Here is a 24,254-nt window from a genome sequence, read left to right on the forward strand (position 1 = left end):
TCCAGTCCAGGAGGAAAGGAGCTTGGAAATTGTCACTCCATCCTAACCACAAGTGAAAAGCTGAACAAACCCCCCAAATCGACAATTTAGATCCATCAGAGAAGTGAAACTGCAGGGCAAACCATTGCACCAAAAACTGTCTTCTCTGACAACCTGCCAGAGAAGAAACCCATGAGCAGAAGCTTCCACGAGACCTAGCACCATAGGAAAACTTACCCCATAACTGGCAAATCTCTGGAGGCTCAGTGTGGCCAAGTCTGAGAGTTACAAAGGTCAGGGAGAGTCAGGCATGGTTTTGTGAGTTTTACCTCCAGGAGCTCTACCAGAGCCTCACAGTGAAAATCAGAAAAACCCCTCCTGCTTCTGGAAGAGGAGAAGAAAGGTAACAGAGCATTCTGTTCTCTTTCAGAAAGGCCTGCCCTCAGCAGAAATTATATAACCAGAGCCTAATGTGTTGGGTTTCATGGAGCCTCCCTGACCTGGGGGGAGGGAAATACCCAATTCTGGGCCCCTCTATACATTTTGTCTGGGGGAAGTAGGGGAAATACATTCATGAAATTCACATCCCAGTGGCATAAACTCACTAAAACAGCTAATCATAGGACTATACAAAGCTGCTTCTCCCTGACCCCTCACCCCCACACCACTAAGGGTCTACTTACCCATGAGCCTTTTAGCTGGTACATCAAGTTCAGCTTTCAAAACATTGCAAGGCATACTCAGAGCCAAAAAACACAGACTGAAGACACAGAGCTAGCGTCAGAACCAGGCCCAGACATGGCAGGGGCACTGGAATTATCAGACCGGGAATTAAAACAACTATTATTAATACAGGAAGGGCTCTGATGAAAAAATGTAACATGCAAGAACAGATGGGTTATCTAAGCAAAGTGATGGAAATTCTAAGAAAGAACCAGAAGGAAATACTAGAGATCAAAAACACTATAACAGATATGAAGAATGCCTTTGATGAGCTCATTAGCAGACTGAACACAGCTGAGGAAAGAATCTCTGAGCTTGAGGATATGTTAATAGAAGCCTCCAAAACTGAAAAGCAAAGACAAATAGTGTTAGGAATTAGTTGGACAGTTGGGTAGTCAGGGCCAGAGTCACCAACAAGAAAATATGGAGTCAGGACAGCTAAGATAGAACAGCACTACCATCCTGTGTGCAGCTTCGACAGGACCACACTGGCATTCTGTTTTGCAACCTTTGCAGAAATGACTTCTACAAAATGTCCTAAAATAAAACAATTAGCCACAGAGCATTTGTCACTATCACGAGCAAGGGGCAGTTAAGACAAAAGCCCCCAGATGTCAGCCCAAAAAGACTATCAGCACGTAGACATGAACCTAATAGGTAGAAAAATATGTGATCAAAGTCCTGATCGGCACGACTCAGCACGCCCTGGTTGCTTAAGATCATTCTGCAAAAGAGCTCATAAAAAACCCTAAACTTAGAAACTCCCAACAGCAACCCTCTCGGGTCCCCACCCTCTTCAAGAGCTTTGTACTCTTGCTCAATAAACTTTGCCTTGCTGCCCACCACTCTTCGTCTGTTCTATCTCTTCATTCTTAAAAGTGGCATGACCAAGAACCGCAGGTGCTAAAGGAATAGAAATCCTGTAATAAAAGGACCGACAAAATAAATAAATAAAACAGAATATCCAGGGACTGTGGGACAACTACAGAAGGTGTAATAGATGTGTAATGAGAACACCAGAGGGGGAAGAAAGAGAGAAACAAAAAAATATTTGAAGTAATAATGACTGGGAATTTCCCCCAAATTCATGTCACACACCAAATTCCAGGTCCAGGAAGCTCATAGAACACCAAGCAGGATACAGGACCACAAAACAAACAAGCAACAAAACACACCTAGGCATATCATATCCAAATGGCAGGAAATCAAAGTTCAAGAAAAGATCTGAAAGAAGCCAGAGGAAAAAAAACACCTAACTTATAAGGAGCCAGTATAAGAATTACATCTAACTTCTCCTCAGAAACATAAACAAAAGAGAGCAGACTTAAAGAGTTGAGAGAAGAAAAAAAGAACACCAGCCTAGAATTCTGTACCCCGTGAAATTCTTTCAACAGTGGAGGGGTGCGTGGGTGGCTCAGTCGGTTAAGCATCTGCCTTTGGCTCAGGTCATGATCCCAGGGTCCTGGGATGGAGCCCCACATTGGGATCCGTGCTCAGCGAAGAGTCTGCTTCTCCCTCTCCCTCTGCCCCTCCCCCAATTTGTGCTTTCTCTCTCGTTCTCTCTCAAATAAATAAATAAAATCTTAAAAAAAAAAGTGAAGGAGAAATAATGACTTTTTCTGACAAAAATTAAGGGAATTTGTTGCCAGTGGAACTGCCTTGCGAGAAATGTTAAAAGAAGTTGTTCAGAGAGAAGGAAGATAATATAGGTCAGAAACTCAGATCTACATAAAGAAAGAGCATCAGAGAAGGAAAAAGTGAAGATAAATAAAAACTTTTATTTTTCATATTCTTAAATGATATAACAGGAAACACTTTGTTCAAAATAAAATAGAAACAATGTATTTAATTCTGTATGTATGTGTGTGTGTGTGTATGTATATATATACTTACCTATGCATATGGATAACGATAGCAATGATACAAGGAACAGAAGAAAGGAATCAAGAATTAGGATTATTTTGTTATTATTTAAGGTAGTTGCACTACCCATGAAGCAGTACAGTGTTATTTCTTGTTTTTTTTTTAAGATTTTATTTATTTATTTGAGAGAGAGAATGAGAGAGAGTACTGGGGGGGGGAGGTCAGAGGGAGAAGCAGACCCCCCGCCGAGCAGGGAGCCCGATGCGGGACTCGATCCCGGGACTCCAGGATCATGACCTGAGCCGAAGGCAGTCACCCAACCCACCGAGCCACAGTGTTATTTCAAAGCAGACTCAGATTAGTTGTAAGTATATATTGCAAACTCTAGGGCAACCACTAAAAAAAGTAATTGATAATGCTAAGAAAGGAAAGAAAATAGAATCATATAAAACATTCAGTTAAAACCACTAAAAGCAGAAAAAGTGGACAACAAGATAGGAAGACAGGAACAAGGACCAAGAGCAAAAAAACAGAAAACAGTAACAAATATGGCAGATATTAATCCAACTATATCAATAATCATTTTAAACATCAGTAGTCTCTATATGCCGGTTAAGACAGAGATTGTCAAAATGGATCAAAAAATAAGATCCAATTGTATGCTGTCTACAAGAATCCTACTTTAAATATAAAGGCACAGATAGATTAAAATAAAAGAATGAAGAAAGATTTACCATGCTAACACTCAAAAGAAAGCAGAAGTATGGGGCGCCCGGGTGGTTCAGGCGTTAGGCGTCTGCCTTTGGCTCAGGTCATGATCCCAGGGTCCTGGGATTGAGCCCCGCATCGGGCTCCCCGCTCAGCAGGGAGTCTGCTTCTCCCTCTCCCACTCCGCCCTGCTTGTGTTCCCTCTCTCGCTGTGTCTCTGTCAAATAAATAAATAAAATCTTAAAAAAAAAAAAAGAAAGAAAGCAGAAGTAGCTATATTAATTTCTGATAGACCAGACCTTAGGGCAAGAAAAGGCAGCATGGATAAAGAAGGGCATGACATGATGATAAAGGGGTCAATTTTTCAAGAAGATGTAACAACGCTTAATCTGTATGTTCCTAACAACAGAGCAAAATTATGTGGGGCAAGAACAGAGAGAACTGCAAGGAGAAATAGATGAATCCACTATCAAGTTGGTGACTTCAACAATCCTCTATGAGAAATGGACAGAACCAGCAGGCAGAAAATCACTGAGGACACAGATGAACTCAACACCACCATCAATCAACTGGCAGAAAATCACTGAGGACATAGTTGAACTCAACACCAGCATCAATCAACTGGATATGACTGACAATCTATAGACTACTTCATCCAACCACAGCAGAATCCACATTCTTCCCAAACTCACCTGCAACATTCAGCAAGATAGACCACAATCTGGGCCATGAAACATACCTTAACAAACTTAAAAGAACAGAAGTCATACAACATCTGCTCTCAGACCACAGTGGAATTAAAACTAGAAATCAATAACAGATAGTTCTAAAATCCCAAAATACTCAGAGATTAAACGATGCACTTCTAAATAACACAGGGGATCAAAGAAGAAATCTCAAGAGAAATTTAAAAATATTTTAAATTAAATGAAAATGAACACAGAACTTAAGCACATTTGTGGGATGCAGCTAAAGCAGGGCTTAGAGGAAGATTTATAGCATTGAATGCATATATGAGAAAAGAAAAAAGATCAAAAAGCAATAATCTAAGTTTCCACCTTAGGAAACTAAAAAAAAAAAAAAAAAGCAAATTAAATCCAAAGTAGGAGAAAAGAAAGAATAAAATTGGAGTAGAAATTAATGAAATTGGAAATAGAAAATGACATTTGAGCAAAGACTTGAGGCTGGTGAAGGAGCTGCCACACAAGACATCTCAGACAAGAGTGAGCCTGGTGTGCACGAGGAGCCTGCACCAGGAATGTGGCTTGAGTAAGAGTCAGCAAGGCAGAGAGCAGCATGAAAGGTGGATGCCTTATTAACCAAAAGCGGCAGTAGGGGCAGGGAAAGCACAGGCTATGTACCAAAAGGTCTCCTTTAGTTTTCTTTCTATGATATACTGAGCCCACATCAGGACCAAAAGCTATGCTTCCAAGTGCCTTTCCTTCTCTAACGTGACACAGGTGAATGCTCCCATCCCCACTGTTGGCAGAAGCTTTGGATGCCGAGAGGAGATTATCTGTAGTGAGCTCATCTGACATTCAGGGCACCGAATGTGAGCTGTCCCATGCTGGCTGTTCCTCACTTAGGAGTCTGGGTGGGAGCCACGAGTCAGGCCAGAAAGGACCCTGTCATCTGAGCAAGAGTCAAGAACTGAGCAGCCATCACATGGCAGACAGACAGCTTACGTTGTCATATCTGGGTAAGATGGAAGTTCGCCGTGTGCTAGGGATAACGCTCTTCACTGGTCCACCCAGGCTGAATTGACAAAATGAAGGCCAGGCACCACCGAAGGCAGATAATACGGGATTTGGATGCAGAAAGACCAAAAACGGTAAGAGTAACTGCGGTGCATTAAGCCTAGGGAACCACCTTGTCCAGGCTTCCCAGCCTCTCATTTGTCCCAGCAGCAGGGAGAATACCATCGCCACAGGTTCTCCTTACAGCAAGGGTTACCCAGAACAGCAATAAATTCAAGTACATTTATTAACCTGGAAAGACGTTCATGATTATATAAAGTGAAGAAAAGGTAACACAACCACATTAAATGTACACGTTGATTCTTAGGTACATTTGAACTTCACAAATATTAACTATGAAAAAATGTATTTATTAGGCTTTAGGAAATAGCATATACTTAACAAAAAGAGTTAAAGAATGCATACAAAAATTATAACAAGCCATCTGGTTAGTGGGATTACAGGTGATTTTTGTTTGTTTCCTATTTATTATCTTTTTTTTCCTCTAATAATATGCATTGCTCAAATAACGAAATTATAAGTAAAAACCCCTTCATGTAAACAGCACTTCTAGCTCCTTCTCTACTCCCTCAAGTGAATTGACACCTGTAACCTCGATAAGCTCGAACAGAGCTATTCGCAGTCTCCTCTTACAGACGGGAAAGTCCAACGCCCAAAGGAGTTAGGTCACTTTCCTCAAATCACACATCATGGTGTGTAGCCCAGCCAAGACCTGAGTCTGGGAGTCCTGAAGGTCCCTTCCAAACCACACACTTGCTTTGTGCCAACTTCTTAGCCCACGGACCCCAGGGAAGTGCGGTCTGAGCAGAGCTAGCCCCCCCCCGCCCTTACCTCGGCCAGCCGGGAGTGCTTGTGGACATTCTCGCCTTTTTGCACGCTGGGAGCCAGTTGCTGCAGGACACCCCTGCTGCTCGTCAGAGCTCTGGTCAGCCGAGCAAACTTCCCCCAGCCTGGAGCATGCAGAGGAGAGAAAAGACAGTTTCAACCCCGTCCTGAACGTCATGGACATTCACACCACCAGTTACACTGTCGGAAGCTCACACACCCATTGTCCTCCTGGGCTCCCGTGAGTCACTCTGCATTCCTCCCAACCCAGACCTGCTGCTCAGAAAAGCATCTAGACACACTCAAATTTGTGTAGCCATTTACTTTTCCCTGCACTTTCACTTTGTCCTAATCATAGCTTTGTGACATAGGTAGGGCAGGTTTCAGTACTGTTTTACAAATGGGGAAACTGAGGCACAGGTGCCTAGACAATTACAAAGAGTCCAAACTTTCCACTCTGGCCCAAAGCTTTCCTGTCAGATAACACCAGGCAGTCAAGATATTTCTCTGACTTTGTGACTGGGCTCGGGCTGCTCCCAACCCCCACACAGTCTGATCTAGTAGAGACTGAGCTGGTTCCAGGGGTGGCAAGGACAAGCTAGTTAAATGGCCATCCCATGCATTATAATCTCCAAAGCCAGGGGAATAAGAAATGAATCTAACCCCTGGGTAGGTGGGGGGAAAGCATGGGCATATTTTAGTCTGCTCTGGGATGGGGGAAGGACCATCGGTGACAGGTTCCCCAAATAACAAGAATCCCAAAGAGCCCTAGTACTGAACTTGGATTTTTTTAAGGTCTCTTTCAGAGTTAGGCTCTCTTTCAGCTCAAAACAAAGCTGGAGTTGAATTCTACAGAGCTTTTCAAGAACAGAAAGTATATTTTTCAATGAGGTAAAACATAGCTGTGCATGCAAACATCAGCAAGGGCTCTGCAACCCACCCTCATCCAACCCACCCCTCCACTACCATCACTATACCACCACCACAACGCATACTCTGAGACAAATGATAAGAAGGAGGTGGCAGGACAGATGATCCTGCATGGCAGGGAGCTCAGGGTCCCGGTCCATAAGCTGATCTAGCACAAGGGGTGAAAAGAAAGATCCCTCGACCTCTGGGCATTTCCCCAGGCTCAGGCTAGCCTCCCGCTCTCTGGGCTAGCCCTGAAACCTTTCCAAGAATCTGGCTCTCAAAGGAGCTGGCTTTCCACGACCTGAGTGGAAGGCATGGGAAGATGAATGGGTGTTGGACGGGGAAATGGACACATAGTGTAAAATTCTCCATCACACCTCTACCAGGACGGCACACAATGTGCAATCCAGCAGTCGGCTAAAAAGTACTCACTGGATCCTTTCTCCATTCTCAGTAAGGACAACCACATCCCCCTTCCTTGACCATCACAACGGCTGCTGGTTTCAACAGGGGCAAGCCCCCACTAGGTTGCTTTAGCCCACACAGCCCTGTATCCTCCCTCAGCCAGAAAAGAGGATTCTGGGATGAGATGAAATTCCAGTTCCTCCAAGGATAAGTAAGTCCAGGGGTAGGAGAAAAGACAGACCTGGAGGCCCCTCCCCTAGGAAAGCATTGCCAAGACGCTTTGAGTAGAAGCTACAGAGGATGGCTATCAGGGGTCCTGACCCCAGTGGGGAGGCTGTGAGGCCAGGCTGGTCCTAACCTGCAGAGTCACAGATTCTCTTAGAGGAGCTGGTGCCGTACCCCAACGCACAAACGAGAATAAAGGACACTGGGGACCAAGACGGACAGTCAGTGTGGACACTGCCTAAGCATCCTCAAGTCCTGCGCCCCGATCTTTTCCCTGTCAGTGTAGAAATAACGAAAACTCTAGGGTGGCTTCTTCAAGGAGCAGCCACTAAATCATCCCCTTTCCATCATCCTAAAGGCAGATAGATAAAATGCTAGTATGGAGGGGCCGATGGCACCTGTGGCTTCTATCCACTGCCCGGATCCTTTCCTAAGAGTACCTTGCAAATATCACACAGTAAGACATATGGAGAAGGGTCTGCAGTTGCAACAGCTTGCCAGAGCCCTCATCCCTGCACATTCTCAATCTTTGGCCTTTAAAAATCTCCTCTGAAGTGTTACATTCCTTTTGTGATCTGAATCTGGCTCAAGTTTACTATGTAGAAGTAAATACGTGGGTCTTTAAAAATGAATTTACTCCTTTAGTGTGAGATTATTTGGTGGGGTAAGAGACAAAACAAGAGGGATGACTCATCCTCACCTCTTAGGGAACAATGCAGAGAGAAAACTCTGAGCCTTACCATCTAATTCTTCTCTACCCATGTGCCAAAGCCTCCTAGCTCAAAGGGGAGAATAGGACAGAGAAAAATATCCTGCAGCCACTACCAATTATCCACAATAACAGAAAAGAAGTGAAATAAGTCAATCAGAGAAAGACAATTATCATATGATCTCACTCATATGTGGAATTTAAGAAACAAAACAGAGGATCACAGGGAAGAGAGGAAAAAATAAAACAAGACCAAACCAGAGAGGGACACAAACCTTAAGAGACTCTTAATCATAGGAAACAAACTGAGGGCTGCTGGAGGGGCGGCGGTGGAAGGTGGGGTAACTGGGGGATGGACATTAGGAGGGGCACGTGATGTAATGAGCACTGGGTGTTATGTAAGACTGATGAGTCACTGACCTCTACCTCTGAAACTAGTAATACGCTGTATGTTAATTAATTGAATTTAAATTTAAAACACACACACAAAAGTAAGAGATTAGAAACAAATGAAACCCCTGGAACATCACAGATTCTCATTTCAGCCACGAATTCTCATCTACTCTCTCATTCCGACTTCAAATACACACACACACACACACACACACACACACACACACACACACACACACACACACACACACACACACAGAGCTGCTACCAAACAGCAAATCTAGCTTGACTTACATTTCCTGGCCCACACCATCTGTGGACACCTTTTGTCAGAGAGCAAGGGAAGCAGTCAAAAGATGAACAGAAAAGAGAAGATGAGGCGGTCAGGGGCCCGGATCATTCATAACAAGGAGCTTGAGAACTGATACACCGAAGGAAAAAGGGGCCTCAGGGCAGCCCAATCACCGGCAGAGGGGGAGTTACTTTGTGTCCGATGCTGAAATAGTCCGCAGAGGACTATCCCATGTGTTTACCACTTTGTGGGTTGTCTGTGGGAAAATGTGAGGCACCAGCTGTCTCCTCCTATCCCACTACTGGATGCACTTAGCCCAGTCCCAAGCCCCAGAGTTAGGCACTGCGTGATCAAGGAACACAATGTCATTTTAAAGACAATTTGAGCACAACTGACTAAAACAAAGGATGGATCTGATGGTGGGAAACATCTCGTGCTGCTATGCCAAAGAGCAATTATCCGGGGATTTCTGGGGTTTTGCTTAATCCACCCTCCCCTTCCCGCTCAAAAGTGAATTCTAAACAAGCCTGGGTCAGCAAGGCTCTTAAGACTCCTACTGCTGACTGAGGTGCGGTCCTGAAAACCCAGCTGGAATCTGCCAGAAGCTCCCAATGTGAGAGCACATCCAAGAAGAAAGGTCAAGTCAGGAAAACAATCCAGCCGCATGGCAACGTATCTTCCTAGATTGGACCCTTGCAGCCAGAGCTGCAGTTTATAGACTTAAAACTAGCAAGGCCTGGACTACTATCATGTTCTTCCATCACAAACAGACTAATATAAAATTTGACCTTGTCCTGAGAGGGAGACAAACCGTAAGAGACTCTTAATCTCAGGAAACAAACTGAGGGTTGCTGGAGTGGAGGGGGTGGGAGGGATGGGGGGGCTGAGTGATGGATGCTGAGGAGGGTATGTGCTGTGGGGAGCGCTGTGAATTGTGTAAGACTGATGAATCACAGACCTGTACCCCTGAAACAAATAATACAGTATATGTTAATAAAAAAATAAAAAATAAATTTGACTTTGTCCTAAATAGAGTACCAACTCAAAGGAGGCCAGGGGCATAGTGACATAACAAGAGGGAGGGTCCAAACATATCTGTGTGGCATTGGAAATGGACAGGCTTATGACGTCATGTCGTGGAGAAGGCATTAAGGGTGATCACTAGCAGCGTTCCTACAGGGAGCACTGAAGTGTGCACGTGTGCATGTGAGTGTGCGTGTGCGTGTGTGTGTGTGTGTGTGTACACACCAAAACTCTCATCAGTGAGGAAATGCATCACCAAGTCAGGTTAATTGAAGTAGAGCATTCTTTTTCCTGGAAAATAAACGGAGGCAAATCTCACTGCATCACTTTGATCTCCTCTTTTGCATTTCATAAGAGCCAAATGCAGAGAGCCAGGTGGCGTGTGAGGAGCGCTCCCTGTTGAGTATGCCTTTCCTACTAAACAATACTTGCATGTCACCCAAAAATGTTCCAGCAGTGGCGAGAGGCAAACAGTCTGACTCAACCAACATTCTGACTCTATATTTTGAAGACAAAACTTACAAATGTCAAAATATCTGACTGCCTTTAGTATTTTATGAGTCTATTCAGTTAAAAACGCAAATGGCCTTTCTAGAGGGTAGCAGGATGACACTTAATCATGAGTGAGTTTATCACCGTGGAATCACTATTTGCCCTGAGAAATCCTCAAGTCAGAAACCAGAAATCAGGGAATCACAAACCTGCAGGAGAAAGAGGAGACTGCAGGAGTCTGAGGCGCTAGTTGAGAAACTTTACATCTGCTGCTGTCTTGAAACCAAAAGGCAGGCTGTAATTGATTTACTGGGTTATCAGATAGTTTAAAAAAAAATACGATGCACTGGTATATACACAGCATTGTGCTCTGAACTTTATAAATGTGAGCTTCCAAATATGCTAGCGGACACAGCCCGGGAGAGCATCCACATAATGCTTTATATTTCCTCCTATAAGGCACATGTAACAATCACAATTTTGTCACATCAAGAATTATACTCCCCAATTTGACTTCTCCCTGGACTCCACTCACATCTCTCTGCTGCATCTCAGGAAACGGCAAGGAGCAGAGTTCTCAGAGAGAGAGATGGAAAATCAACCACAGAGCCAAGAAGCACTGCAACTAAGAACAGCTATGGCCTCTTGGTTACCTGGCATGCATGCTACGGAAGAGGACGCGTGACACCCCCGAACCCCAAACCTCTGGGGATAACATGCCATCTTTTGTGCATCTGATTAGCTTGACCTCTTCAAGAGGACTCTTGTTCTAGAAATCCTGAGCCCTCTCCTTCCTTGGCCCCCAATGTTATTCAAAAACTACATGCACAAGATATAGCTTTAGCACCATAATCTGTGGTCACGAGCTGATTAAATGACCCATATGGAAATGTTACTTAAGACCCTGGCCTCATTAATACCGCGTTTCCAACAAACTCACCAGCCACAGACTTAATCAACCACAGAGGTAGAGATGTGTTAAAATCTACTTCAACAATCTTGAAATGCAAGAACTCAGTCAAATCCAACAAAGTTTACATACAAATAAGATGCATGTGGCCACGGACTGCCTCATTTGGGTGACTGACATCCGTCATGGGGACACTGGAAAAGACTCCGCTGATACCAGAGGGGCCAACTCCCTTCTTCTAGTCTAATCATTACTGGAAAGGGTTACTCTAAAAAGGTATAAAATGGATTCAAATGCTTTCCTAAATAAAGCTTTTTTCCCTCCCCTTCTCCCCCTTAATACATTCCAGAATGATACAATGCTTTACCCAACACAAATTAAAGTTTAAATCTTGATCTTTGTGCAGAGATTGCCTTGGCAACCTCAAATTCTCTGGAATGGGAGTCACACCACAGGATAAAGAAAACCGCATAAATGTGTTAGTACAAATCAGAGTTACAAACCTTTACATGAATCATCCTCAATCGGTTGTTTGAAAGCTGTTATGTCACTGAAAGTGCAAAGAAATAAAACCACTTTATCCTGTTCATTTCGAATTGGAGCAATTTTCACAAAGAACCACACAGGTGTCCCTGAAAGAAATATCAAAAGGTTGGTCAGAAATTTGCATTCTCATGTGAGGGGTGCTGAAATAAAAACTTGGGAATGAACAGGTACAAATATTAATTCATTTTTAAATGGTTTCATTCCTTTGGGTGCTGGGATATCATACCATGAATTCCTCTTCTTGCTGGGATAAAAAACTTTCACAGTGACTATTTGGCAGGGATTTTCTTCGGTTCAAATATTTGGTAAGTGTAGATCTCTTAACCCTTGCAAAATGATTAGAAAATGGGTTGAAAATCCCTCCTGATCTCATGGAAGTCACTAAGGTACAGAAACCTAAATACTCACCTTAGTGACCATGCAGTAGACAAGTAAAGATTAGGGACCAGGATGGGCATTGCCAACCATGGCCAGCAGACCACTGCAAACTCAAAATTTCCATTGCTAAAGGCCCCCAGTGTCAAAATCCAGTTTGGGCATCCATCAATTTGACTCACATGCTCAATCAACCATGGGCCAAAAGCTCTATTTCTAAGTCTCTCTCCCCAGATTAAAAACCCAAATGTCCAAAGCAATGGGGCAGACGACAATGTGCTGAAAAAGGAAGAGAACCATCGCGATCATTGTCCCAGCAAAGCCTCCCTCAAAAAGGAAGGTTTCCAGGGGGCTTTGGGCTGTGTTTCCATTAGTGCCTTAGGAAGCTCAACCGCTGTGTTTCAACTTCCAATCCTTATTCCTGAGCGAAAACAGGGGATAAACGTGCTCTTCCAAAGCACTGCTCTAATTCACACAAGGAGAAAGGTGGGCAGGACTCATCTAACTTTTCAGAGGGCACCCACTCAGGTATCTATGGCTAAATATCTGTACAAAGTCAGTGTCTGCCTTCCAAAAAAGATTTAGGGAAAACAAGTGTTTTCTACCTATAGAGGACATCCTAACAAGCCACACCAATCAACTCTGTGATGCCAAATTAAATGAGACACAAAGAAATGGTAAGTTCTTCCCTATCTAGTTCTCACATCCCAGGTCCTTAAACAGCACCGGGGATATAAGGACTTAACTATTTGCTGAATTTTGCAGAACTGGGATAATACTTTACATGCTATTTTATTTTATTTTATTTTTAAAGATTTTATTTATTTATTTGACAGTGAGAGAGAGAGAGAGAGAAAGCGCGCACAAGCAGGGGGAGTGGGAGAGGGAGAAGCAGGCTTCCCGCCGAGCAGGGAGCCCGATGCGGGGCTTGACCCCAGGACCCCGGGACCATGACCTGAGCCGAAGACAGACGCTTCACCGACTGAGCCACCCAGGTGCCCCTTACATGCTATTTTATAACCATTTTCAAGTTAAAATACAGTAAGTAGTTCTCCATGTTAAGAATTAGAGAAGCTTCCTGAGGCACCTGGGTGGCTCAGTCGGTGAAGCATCTGCCTTCGGCTCAGGTCATGATCCCAGAGCCCTGGGATCAAGCCCCGAGTCAGGATCCCTGCTCAGCAGAGAAACTGCTTCTCCCTTTCTCTCTCTCTGCCACTCCCCCTGTTTGTGCGCGCTCTCTCTCTCTTTCTCTGTGCCAAATAAATAAATAAAATCTTAAAAAAAAAAGAATTAGAGAAGCCTCCTATATACCAGGCACTGTGTTCAGCATTTTACATGTATTATTTTATCTTAAGATAGCAAGCAAACAACTCACTGAATCTTGGGAGATGTAAATAAATCCCCAAGTGGTACCTCTAGGTCTCTCTGCAGGGAATCACAGCAAACTCCATACTGTACTACAACATGGACAGACAGACATCTCTGATTGACTTTAGGATTAACCAATCCAATTTAACAATAACCAGCTTACATATCTGGCTATACCACTTATTCATATGGAAGCATAAATAACCATAAAATATACAGTCAAGCAGGCAGCAAATAGATCAGATGGGAATATATTCTGCTTAAATTTTCATTATCTATACATTCATCCATAGTTAACTTTAATCCTCTGCCGATTTTCCTGTTCCATAATTTTCAGCTGCCTGTTTCTGGGTGCTCTTAGAAGACAAACAGGTTATAATGTCACTTGAAGAAAAACATGTTTTTGAAAGAAAAACCCACCATACAAAAATCACACATAGCATTCTAAAATCAAGAAGAATATGGCCTTTGAATCACCTACTGTTTTTGAAAGGTCTGTGTTACCACTCCTCCCAGTTCCCTGCTCAGAACCTGTGGGATTTTAAACCATTTTCAATTAAGCAACAGAAAACTCAAAATAAAGCGTCACACCAATTGAGCCTACGTACACACAGCCTTCCCTTAGATCCTAGCTGGTGAGACAAAAAGCAAACAAATCAAAAAACCATTTTCTTTCTGCTGTTAAAAAAAAAAAAGTTACTTAAGCAATTTTTTTTCAGATCGTAAACCAGAAAACACTGCTAATTTATCAAACCAGTAAGGAATGAGAGGAGAGGCCCCCCACTCATGAGGTCTAACCCCAAGAGCCCCTGGAACCATAACCTTCCGAGCTGCCACCTCTCAGCCATCCACTGCACTCTATCAGCTGGGCCCCATGCCTGTGAACTTTCCCAGTTGGGACTGTGCCATCTAATCTTGATATTCCATTTATGACTCCTGGGATTGATGACATTACCCCACACCTCCCAGATCACGAGAGCCTACTGGTGGGAGGCCTTTTTCATTTTACTACAGTTTAAGCTCATCTTGAATCCCCCCCCCCCCAATTTCTACAGGTCAATCTGTTTAAAGCTGTGTGCTTCTCTCCACCAAACTGAGCCCAGTGCTTCCTCTAGAAACGTTCCCTGATTAAACACATGCTATTCCGATAGTTTCTTTTCGGGAAATACATATGAATCTTATGCCAAAAATCCATACAGTCAGGATGCATGGCCTTAGAGCACATCTCCAGCTGATCAGTTGGGCTTATTGAGGGAGGGAACCTCATACTCCCTGATCTGGTGTTTCCGCATGGAGAAACAGATCTCCAAGGAACTCTTGGGTCTTTTCCCTGGGTTGGTAATTCAGGGGTTAAGAATTGGACATGTGTAGCTCAACCACTTCTCTTCATCTGCTTTCTTAGAGATGAATCCGCACACCCGCACCCTGCTCTGCTTCGCCATTCTATAAGTGTTAGGGGAGAAGACAAAAGGGCAGGGGAATGAGTGACAGGCGGCGAAGCCTGCGGTTCTCCAGGGCCACCTGTGTTGGGTGGGGAAGTCCGTCTGATTCTAGGATTCACTTTTAGAAACTTACTTGCACTTTTAGAAAGTTACTTGCCCAGAGACATAAAGTACATTCTCTAGGGTCAGCTTTGCTGGTCATGAAGGGGAAATTTTAACCTCCATTTGTCTGAAGACTGAATCTCTCTCAATTGCTTCTGATCACAGGCAAGGAAAGAAAGTGCTAAGTGATGTTTCCCTTCCAACCTTAACAGTGGCGGGCTCTTTCCTTAAATAGACCACAATGCACTCTGGGGCAAGAGATCTGAGGTTTCTCTGTCTCATCACCCTGCACCCCTGTGTAGTGCAATGTTATACATAGGGTCACATGAGGCTATTACATCACTCAACTCCAGAAGGCGCCATCCTGGAATTGGGAAACTCAACACCCTTGGTGGGGCAGCTACTCTAGGGATACCTGCTGAGTTCCAAAGAAATAAATTCTACTTCCAGTGTCTTCAGAGTCACTCAGACCCGTCTCTCTCCCAAAGTAGCATTCCTTACACATACTCTAGGAAAGCAAGCAGAATGGGCTTAAATTTTCATTTCTGCAATTCTTTCAAAGGAGAACATGAATCCCACCTAGGTGGCACAGACTAGTAATTTCAACCTTTTACTCTTAAGAGCAAAGCATTTTTAACTAGTGAAATATTACTCAAAGTCTCAATATATAAAACAGGTGCTTCAGGTGAACACAGGCTGCCCAGCGCCTGGAGCCGCACTCACTCAGCTTCTCTTCCACGTCTCTCGATGCCCCCAAGGATAGTCAGGAGCCCTTTGGCTCCATTCAGATATAGACCTGCCCAGAGGCAGAGGCCGGGGCGGGTGGCCTCCAGGGATCTCCCCGAGAGAGCCCAGATTCTGGATTACAATTCATTCCAACAAGATAACAAGAGAGGCATTGCAAGCAGATATTCACACATACAGACAAAAATCAGGAAGACGGGGTTAAAATTCTGCCTCTGCACCCAAGTGCCTACAGTGGGCAAATTGAGAAAAGCAAGTATTTGATGTCCTGTTTCTGCAAAAAGGACAAAGGGTGAATGATAAATAAAGGAAGATCAATGCACAAATCCAGGAAAAACATAGCAAAGGCAGGTGCTGCTGGGAGAGCGGGTCTTTCCTGGCTGAGGGTGCCAGTGGAGGGGCAGCCCTGGGTCAAGCTCCTCCTCCTGCTCACTCTGTGATCTGTGATTCTCATCCCTTACTAGCTGCCTCGGGTCATGTAGTAATGAACCTGACAACTTGACGTGGCCATCGGGTGTCACAACCCCAGCAGTCAGATAACAAAAAAAGCAAGGCTCGGGTATACAAGAGATTTTTTTTGGCCTCCGTTAGGCTTCTTCCTACCCTGGGCCTCCTCCCCGGTACTCTCCGTACCCAGGTAGCCAGGTATCCAAGCCATATTCAACAGCAATGGAATTGACCTCCACATCACTGGCTCATGGGAATGGCTGCAACGTGTTGGGCCATTCAGATGACAGGTCCAGAAACTAGACTAGGGAATGGCAGCCTCCCTTAGGAAACAGACCGGTTGGTCTCAGGGCACCTTCACTGAGACAAATGACAAGTCCAGAGAGTCCGAGAGAGCACCAGTGAGAAGCAGTGGCCACTGGCCTTTAGAACATCTGACTGGGAACCCCAAGTCCCGGGTTTGAGCCCTATCTCTTAGTTTACCATAAGCCTTGGCCATGTCACCTCTACCTCTTAGAATCAGCTTCCTCATTCTTAATCTCAGGAAACAAACTGAGGGTTGCTGGAGTGGTGGGGGGTGGGAGGGATGGGGTGGCTGGGTGATAGACATTGGGGAGGGTATATGCTATGGTGAGCACTGTGAATTGTACAAGACTGATGAATCATGGATCTGTACTTCTGAAACAAATAATGCAATATATGTTAAGAAAAAAAAAGAAGAAGATAGCAGGAGGGGAAGAATGAAGGGGAGTAAGTCGGAGGGGGAGACAAACCATTAGAGACGATGGACTCTGAGAAACAAACTGAGGGTTCTAGAGGGGAGGGGGGTGGGGGGATGGGTTAGCCTGGTGATGGGGATTAAAGAGGGCACGTTCTGCGTGGAGCACTGGGTGTTGTGCACAAGCAATGAATCATGGAACACTACATCAAAAACTAATGATGTAATGTATGGTGATTAACATAACAATAAAAAATTATTAAAATAAAAGAATCGGCTTCCTCATTTGCAAAATGGGGATAATAAACCTACTTTAGATTCAGTAAAAATATATAGGTGTCTGATACATTCCTCCCTTCCTTTTAAATTCCTCCCCTGTAAGATTGAAATGTTCGATCTTACCTCAGAGGGGTATTTGGATGACTTAAAAGAGAATGTATTTCAAGGTGTTAAATGAAACTCCAGAGCTGCTTCTACCGGTTCTGAGGAAGAGCACCAGTCTCAGACATGGGGGGGAAGCTAGAAAAATCAATGCCTAAGCTTCAACTTAATTAAAATGTGATGGAAGACCAAAACAAAACACAAAACCTAAATAAATGGAGCTACGTTGTTTGTAGATGAGAAGATTCAATTTTGTAACATGTCAAACCACTCCATTTAATATATAAATTTAATGCAATTTAAATCAGAATCTCAATTGTTCTTTTTTGTTTGTTTTTCTCAGTTTGATGAATTGAAATTCAATTCAAGTAGAAAAATACAGGTAGAAGAATAGACAAGAAATCTTTGAAATTTTTTGAAAGATAAATAATAACAAGGACTATCTCCCACAGTTAACCCTTGAACAAAACACCTTTGAGTGGTGCACGTCCACTTATACAGAGGTTTTTTTTTTCTTTTTAGAAAGAGAATTTTATTTGGAATGAAAATTCAGAGCCTGTCCCTCTCACTTCCTCCAGGGAACACGGATTTTTTTCAAAAAATACAGTACTGCAAATGTATTTTCTCTTCCTTATGATTTTCCTTGTAACATTTTCTTTTCTCTAGCTTTCTTTAAGAATGCAGTGTATAATACATATAACATCCAAAATATGTGCTAACTATTTATGTTATTGGTAAGGCTTCCAGTCAACGGTAGGCTATGAGTCGTTACGTTTTGGGGGAGTCAAAAGTTATACCTAGACTTTCAGCTGCAAGGGTGGGGGGCTGACACCCTTAACCTTGCCTTATTCAAAGGTCGACTGTCCAATGACTAAGAGCCATTGGCACAGCCCTAAAACAAACAACAATGAAAACAACAATATCATTTATTAAGTGCTTACAGTGGGGTCCAGTCCTGACACATTATGGCTAACTTCTCACAGCAACTCTGTGAGATGGAATTGTGACTGCATTATCCCCCATTTTAAATATGGGAAAGCCCAGTGGGACAGCATTTTAATCAAATTCACATAGCTAATAAGTTACAAAAGGACTCTTAGAAAAGGAGAGGAGAGAAACAAGCTCATGAATGTGTGAGAATCTAGCATCTAAGAAAAGGACATTTCAAATTAGAAGGGGAGAGCTAGATTCTTTTATACATTGTACTGAGACAACTAAATAAGCAATGTGGAAAATAACAAATTCCAAATGGTTTAATGTTTTATTTATTTTTTATTTATTTACTTTTAAGATTTTATTTATTTGACAGAGAAAGACACAGCAAAAGAGGGAACACAAGCAGGGGGAGTGGGAAAGGGAGAAGCAGGCTCCCCGCCGAGCAGGAAGCCCGATGCGGGGCTCGATTCCAGGACCCTGGGATCATGACCTGAGCCGAAGGCATATGCTTAACCCACTGAGCCACCCAGGCGCCCCTGGTTTAATGTTTTAAATATCCGAACACAGCTCTAAACATACCAGAAGGAAAAAAATGGAAGAATATTTTCATTATTTAGGTAAAGAGGCAAGCTTCCCAAACATTATATAAAGTTCAGAACTATAAAGAAGAACGCTGCCATGATTTTTTTGACTTTTTTTTTTTTAAGATTTTATTTATTTGACAGAGAGAGACACAGGGAGAGAGGGAATACAAGCAGGGGGAGTGGGAGAGGGAGAAGCAGACTTAGCCCGATCAGGGGCTTGATCCCAGGACCCTGGGATCATAACCTGAGCCAAAGGCAGATGCTTAATGACTGAGCCACCCAGGCACCCCTGACTTTATAAATGGTATTTAGAAAGTCTAATTAAAAAGAAAGACATTTCAAATAAAAATATTTTTCAACATAGAATCAATATCCCTTACATATAAATCGCTCCTAGCACTGAATAAGTAGAAGACAATCCTTTAGGAAAATGGGCAAAATATGTTGGTTTTCCTATTAGATTCGTCTCCACAACTAGACTGTAACCTCCTCAAAGGCAGAGTCAGATTCTTATATCTGGATCTCTTTGGCTCAAACTCATAGGCCTACGGTAGGTAATTAGTAAGTATTTGGCTGGCAGCTTTTCCTTGCTGGCTTGGCACAACTGCAGAAGAAGGCTTTTCCTGAGCTTCTTTGATGTAGAAGCTGATCCAGAGGTCCCAAACAGGAGGTTTGGACGCCATGACACAAATTGTGGAGTCAGTCACATGTCGTGGAGTGTTACCCAGAGAGTGTCCTGCTTTCACTCAGAGCTGATACTTCATGATTTTCTTGTTTGAAAAATGGAAAAACTAACTGACTAGCACAAGAATGACCACCTAAATATTTACTGAATGAGTCCAATAATGATGACTGTTACTGATGTATGAAAATTATCTAACCTACTGAGAATGAGTTAAGAAATGATAGGAAACACATAGCACTACTAAAATGCCCAGGTTTATTCATCAGACTGGCCGATAGAAAGAAACCTTTCAAATCATCCCTCCTTCAAGATACATAATAGCATACCACACACTCATTCCAAAGCACACCAGGAAGCCTTCTGCTAATTACTCCCAACACCCCAAAACTGGGACAAACATTAATTCTTATCAAGAGAAGACTCTTTCTATAAAGTTGTCCTTGCAAATACTACTAAAGAATGGGAGAGGGGAAAAGCCAATATATTAAGGTTTATTAAAAAAAATCATTAAGAAAATCACCAGAATTAAATAGAAGATATGAGCAAAGAATCTGAACAATTAACATAAAAAGGATAATTTTAAATGGATAGTAAATAGGAAAAAGTACTTCAGTCTCACTAGCATTAAAAATACTCATTAAACAACAAAAAAAGTTTAATTGGAGGTAATTTGATCATTTGAAAGTTCTACTGTTCAGTGCTCATGCAGTGCAATCAGTCAGATGCTAGAAACCTGCAAGTGAACTTGGGAATGGGTTCAATTCTGAAACACTGGCAAAACATCTCAGGAACCTCAGTTCATGTTCTCTGACATGGTAATTCTCAACTTCTAGGAAATATTTCAGAATGCCAATACATATCTTTACATGAAGATGCTCCCCTCATAAATATCCAACAGTGGAGGAAGTACTAATGAATTATTTCTAAATTATAGTTATGGGGAATTTTAATGAGGAGGATATTTTTATGATAAAAGATTAAATATATGTACGACTTCAAGTTGCATACACATCAAAATCTCAATTATGTAACATGTGCAAGACAAAACCTAAAAGGAAACCAAAAAGTTTATAGCCTAGTAAAACTGCTCTGAGTCTTTGGGGTGATTGTTTTCCTTCCCATGTTCATGTATTCTCCGTAGTAAAAATGATCCAATTTAGAAATCTGAGAAAAAAATAAAAATTCTTTTAGATGATGACATTTCACATTTTAAAATCTCAACAGGAGTGCCTTTGCCCCATGGGACTCTATACAGCTTCAAAATGCTGAACGTTTCAGTCTATTGAACTAGATGTTTTGAAAGTAGCAGCAAACTCTGCCTCCTCCCTCCCTCCTCCCGCCCACGTCTGTGCAGTCTGCTCCTCAGGGGCATCACCGGCCAGTTGGGTCCCACGCCACTCCCACTTCAGCCCTGAGGCTCTCGCTCTGAACCACACGCTTCTCTTGCACTCATCTGTTTCTTGGTAACTGCCAAGTTCCTTCCAAAGTCACTCAACAAACATTCACCGAGCACCTGTGCGACGCCGGGCTCTGTGCTAGATACTTGGCATGTTTTCCTTCAGTCCAGACAAGGAGCTCCTGATGGGAAACATGATGCTTCCTGCTTCCTGGGCACTGCCTGGGGCTCGGCAGACTGAGGGGAGAGCCAGTCAGTAGGCACCACTGACAAAGTCCCCACACTCAGTCCTCCGGGTCCTGGAGGAGACATCCCTGGACATCTCTCCTTCTCAACTGCCTCCGCCCCCTTCCCCCCAGCAGGCCGCAACCTTATGTTGTCACCAGGTCATTCCTAAGTGGGCCCCTGACCTCCAGTCTCCTAGGCCTTGTTCCATCTCCTCACTCTACTGGAGTCATCTTTCTAAAATGTAAATCTGATTATATACTTAACACCCCTCACCCCCACCCTCTTTCCCGAACACTGCTCCTTTTCTTTTTTAAGATTTTGTTTGTTTATTTTACGAGAGAGCCAGAGAGAGCATGAGCAGGGGAGAGGTGCAGGGGGCGAGAGAAGGACAAGCAGACTCCCCACTGAGCAGGGAGCCTGATGCAGGGCTTGATCCCAGGACCCTGAGGTCATGACCTGAGCCGAAGGCAGACGCTCAACGGACTGAGTCATCCAGGGGCCCCCCAAACAATGTTAAGACAAATTCTAAACTCTTTAATGTGGCTGCATTACTGGCCCTTCCTAATCTCTCCAGCCTCAATGGTCACCCCTTATCGATTTACATATTTATGTAATTACTCCATGAGTTTGGGGGGAGAATTTGCTATGTGTCAGGTGTGCTGGGTGCAAGGGATCCGGCCGTGAAGGAGACACACCCTGTAGACACGAAGTCAGTCTTCACTATAGCTGCTTTCTGTCCTTGCTACTCAATGTGATACGTGCACCTGCGGTGCTGCTCACCTGGGGGCAGAAGCTCGGACCCTTCCCCAGACCTACTGAAGAGAATGAGTATTGCAATTTGCAGGTGATCTCCTATGCATGTCAAAGTCTGAGAAGTCCTGCTTTGGGTCTCTTGAAACTTCAGTGCATTTCATCAGCCTGGGCTACTCTTTGCCCTTCCCTCGGCCTAACTCCCACCATCTTCAGTTTCTGCATAAATCTCCTGTCTGGGAGTGCCTGGGTCTGCCTTGGGCTCAGGTCATGGTCCCAGGGTCCTGGGATCGAGCCCCACATCAGGCTCCCTGCTCGGCAGTAAGCTTGCTTCTCCTTCTCCCACTCCCCCTGCTTGTGTTCCCTCTCTCGCTGTGTCTCTGTCAAATAAATAAATAAAATCTTTAAAAAAAAAAAAAGATTTCCTGTCTGCCCCTTCTCTGACCTCCTAAGTTAGGGCTCAGTGACCCTCTCCAAATGGTGTCTCCAACAAAACACTTACAGCTAGGTACTGTGGGGCGGATGCTGCCTCACCCCGGCTGTAGGGGCAGAGGCTGTGTCTATTTTCCTAACTACATCCCTAGCGTAAGCCTGTGTCTGACATAGAGTAGTCAATAAAAAGCAGTTAAAAAAAAAAAAAAGCATAGAGGTGCCTGGGTGGCTCAGTTGGTTAAGCATCTGCCTTTGGCTCAGGTCATGATCTCGGGGTCCTGGGATCGAGCCCCTGCATGGGCTCCCTGCTCAGGGGGGAGTCTGCTTCTCCCTCTGCCTCTGTCCTTCTCCCCCACATGTGCTCTCACACTCAAATAAATAAATAAAATCTTTAAAAAAAAAAAAAAAGCACAGAATTCAGTATAAATGTAAAAATTCCCAGGCTTAATAAATAATTTAAAGTTTCTAAATTCCTTAGGAAAGGATGGGATTTGGAGGAGTTTGGAGGCAGTGAACAGGTTCCTAAGAAGAAACCAACACTATCTGCATCAGTTTCATGCTTCTTGTTTTCCGAGCAGACTTAGCCTTGTATGGAACTCCCACTAGCCTTCTAGACATCTTTGTGTAAATTAGAAAGAGAAGCTCCTCCCTCAACACAGATGTAATGCTAGGTACGGTGCATGGAGGATTCAGCAAGCAAACCATGAGTTGGTTTCCAGTTGCCATCTATGCAGGGAATAACCTCCACAACCATATATGCTGGCCCTGCCTTGTACCCACAGTCTTGGAAGAATGGCCAGGACACTGGAAACTAGGTCCTGGCTCTGCATGACCTTGAGTAAGGAATTGAACTTCTTATACAATGGACATAAATAACATCACCCATGCCAACTTCACGGGGCTTAGAGAATCAACATTTTAAAATAGAGTGGAGTCCTATCTTCGACAGAGTTTATTTTCTCAAGCCAAAGGGTAAGGTAAAAATCACATATGACCACAATTACTCTTAAAAATTCTTTACCACCACCCTGGAAGTAGAGCCCCATGCCTAGGCTGTCATGCCCCCCTGGAGACTGGCATGCATCTCTCAATACGCCTACTGCAACCTCAAAGCAGGGAAGAGATGTTCATTCTTTGGCGGGACATTAGTTGAACCAATTGGCTTACATGTGTGGGCCCTGTCTACCTCAAGTACAGAACTTCAGCTATAAGCAGGCATCTTCAGTGCAACGAGACGCTCAAAATACAAGGCCTTCAGCCCCGGAGGCAGCTGAGGGAATGGTGGCTTCACCTCCTCCATCACACACTTCCTCCGGGGTACATGCTCCCTAAAGGGAATGGCAAGTGAGATCACTGACTCAATTTAAATTAAGTTTCCCCTTCTCTCCCTTGTGTGCCAAACACATATAATTTCAGCAAGTTAAATGCACAGTCTAATGAAGCTTGAAAACTCTGAAGCAAAATACAAATGCAAAGCATTATTTTTGTGATACACCTACCCAATTAGTATGCTGTGTCAAGGGGAAACCCACACTGTTCAGTACGCAAAACTCCCAGCGTGGAAAACCTTGAACTTACTCCATTAGCTCAGGGCCCATGGACATAGCATCTCCTCCCCATGAAAAGGCCAGTGTGCTCCTGGTAAGAGCTGGTGCTCTGGGTTGTGCTCCCCATGGTGGAGGACAAGCACAGAGCCATTTACAGTCTTTCACCCTGTTCCTCTCCTGCCAAATAGTGGGGTAGGAACTCAACCTACTGGCTGAAGGAGGGAGACGGAGCAAGGCTCCACGCTAGTATGAAAGCTACAGGACCAACCCTCTTGGATTAGCTGATGTCCCGAGCCAGTCTCTCAGATCAGCTTCAGCACACGGCACCAAGCAAAGGGTGCTCTCAGCTGCCTGCCC

General features: G+C 43.8%; 1 protein-coding gene across 2 annotated transcripts in view; it reads right to left on the reverse strand.

Annotated features, from left to right (window-relative positions):
- Positions 1 to 24,254, reverse strand: part of KCNH1 (potassium voltage-gated channel subfamily H member 1) — a 355,728-nt gene that overhangs the window by 300,661 nt on the left and 30,813 nt on the right. For both annotated transcript variants that reach the window (XM_028125823.1, XM_028125822.1), the window contains exons 4-5: positions 11,720 to 11,848; positions 5,862 to 5,980 (exon numbers count right to left, since the gene is read on the reverse strand). In XM_028125823.1, the coding sequence (XP_027981624.1) occupies positions 5,862 to 5,980; positions 11,720 to 11,848 (248 nt within the window). The remainder of the gene's footprint in view (positions 1 to 5,861; positions 5,981 to 11,719; positions 11,849 to 24,254) is intronic.

Source organism: Eumetopias jubatus, unplaced genomic scaffold (assembly GCF_037043125.1).
Source record: "Eumetopias jubatus isolate StellerSeaLion01/CBP00866 unplaced genomic scaffold, mEumJub1_p1.0 scaffold_12, whole genome shotgun sequence".
NCBI classification, from domain to species: domain Eukaryota; kingdom Metazoa; phylum Chordata; class Mammalia; order Carnivora; family Otariidae; genus Eumetopias; species Eumetopias jubatus.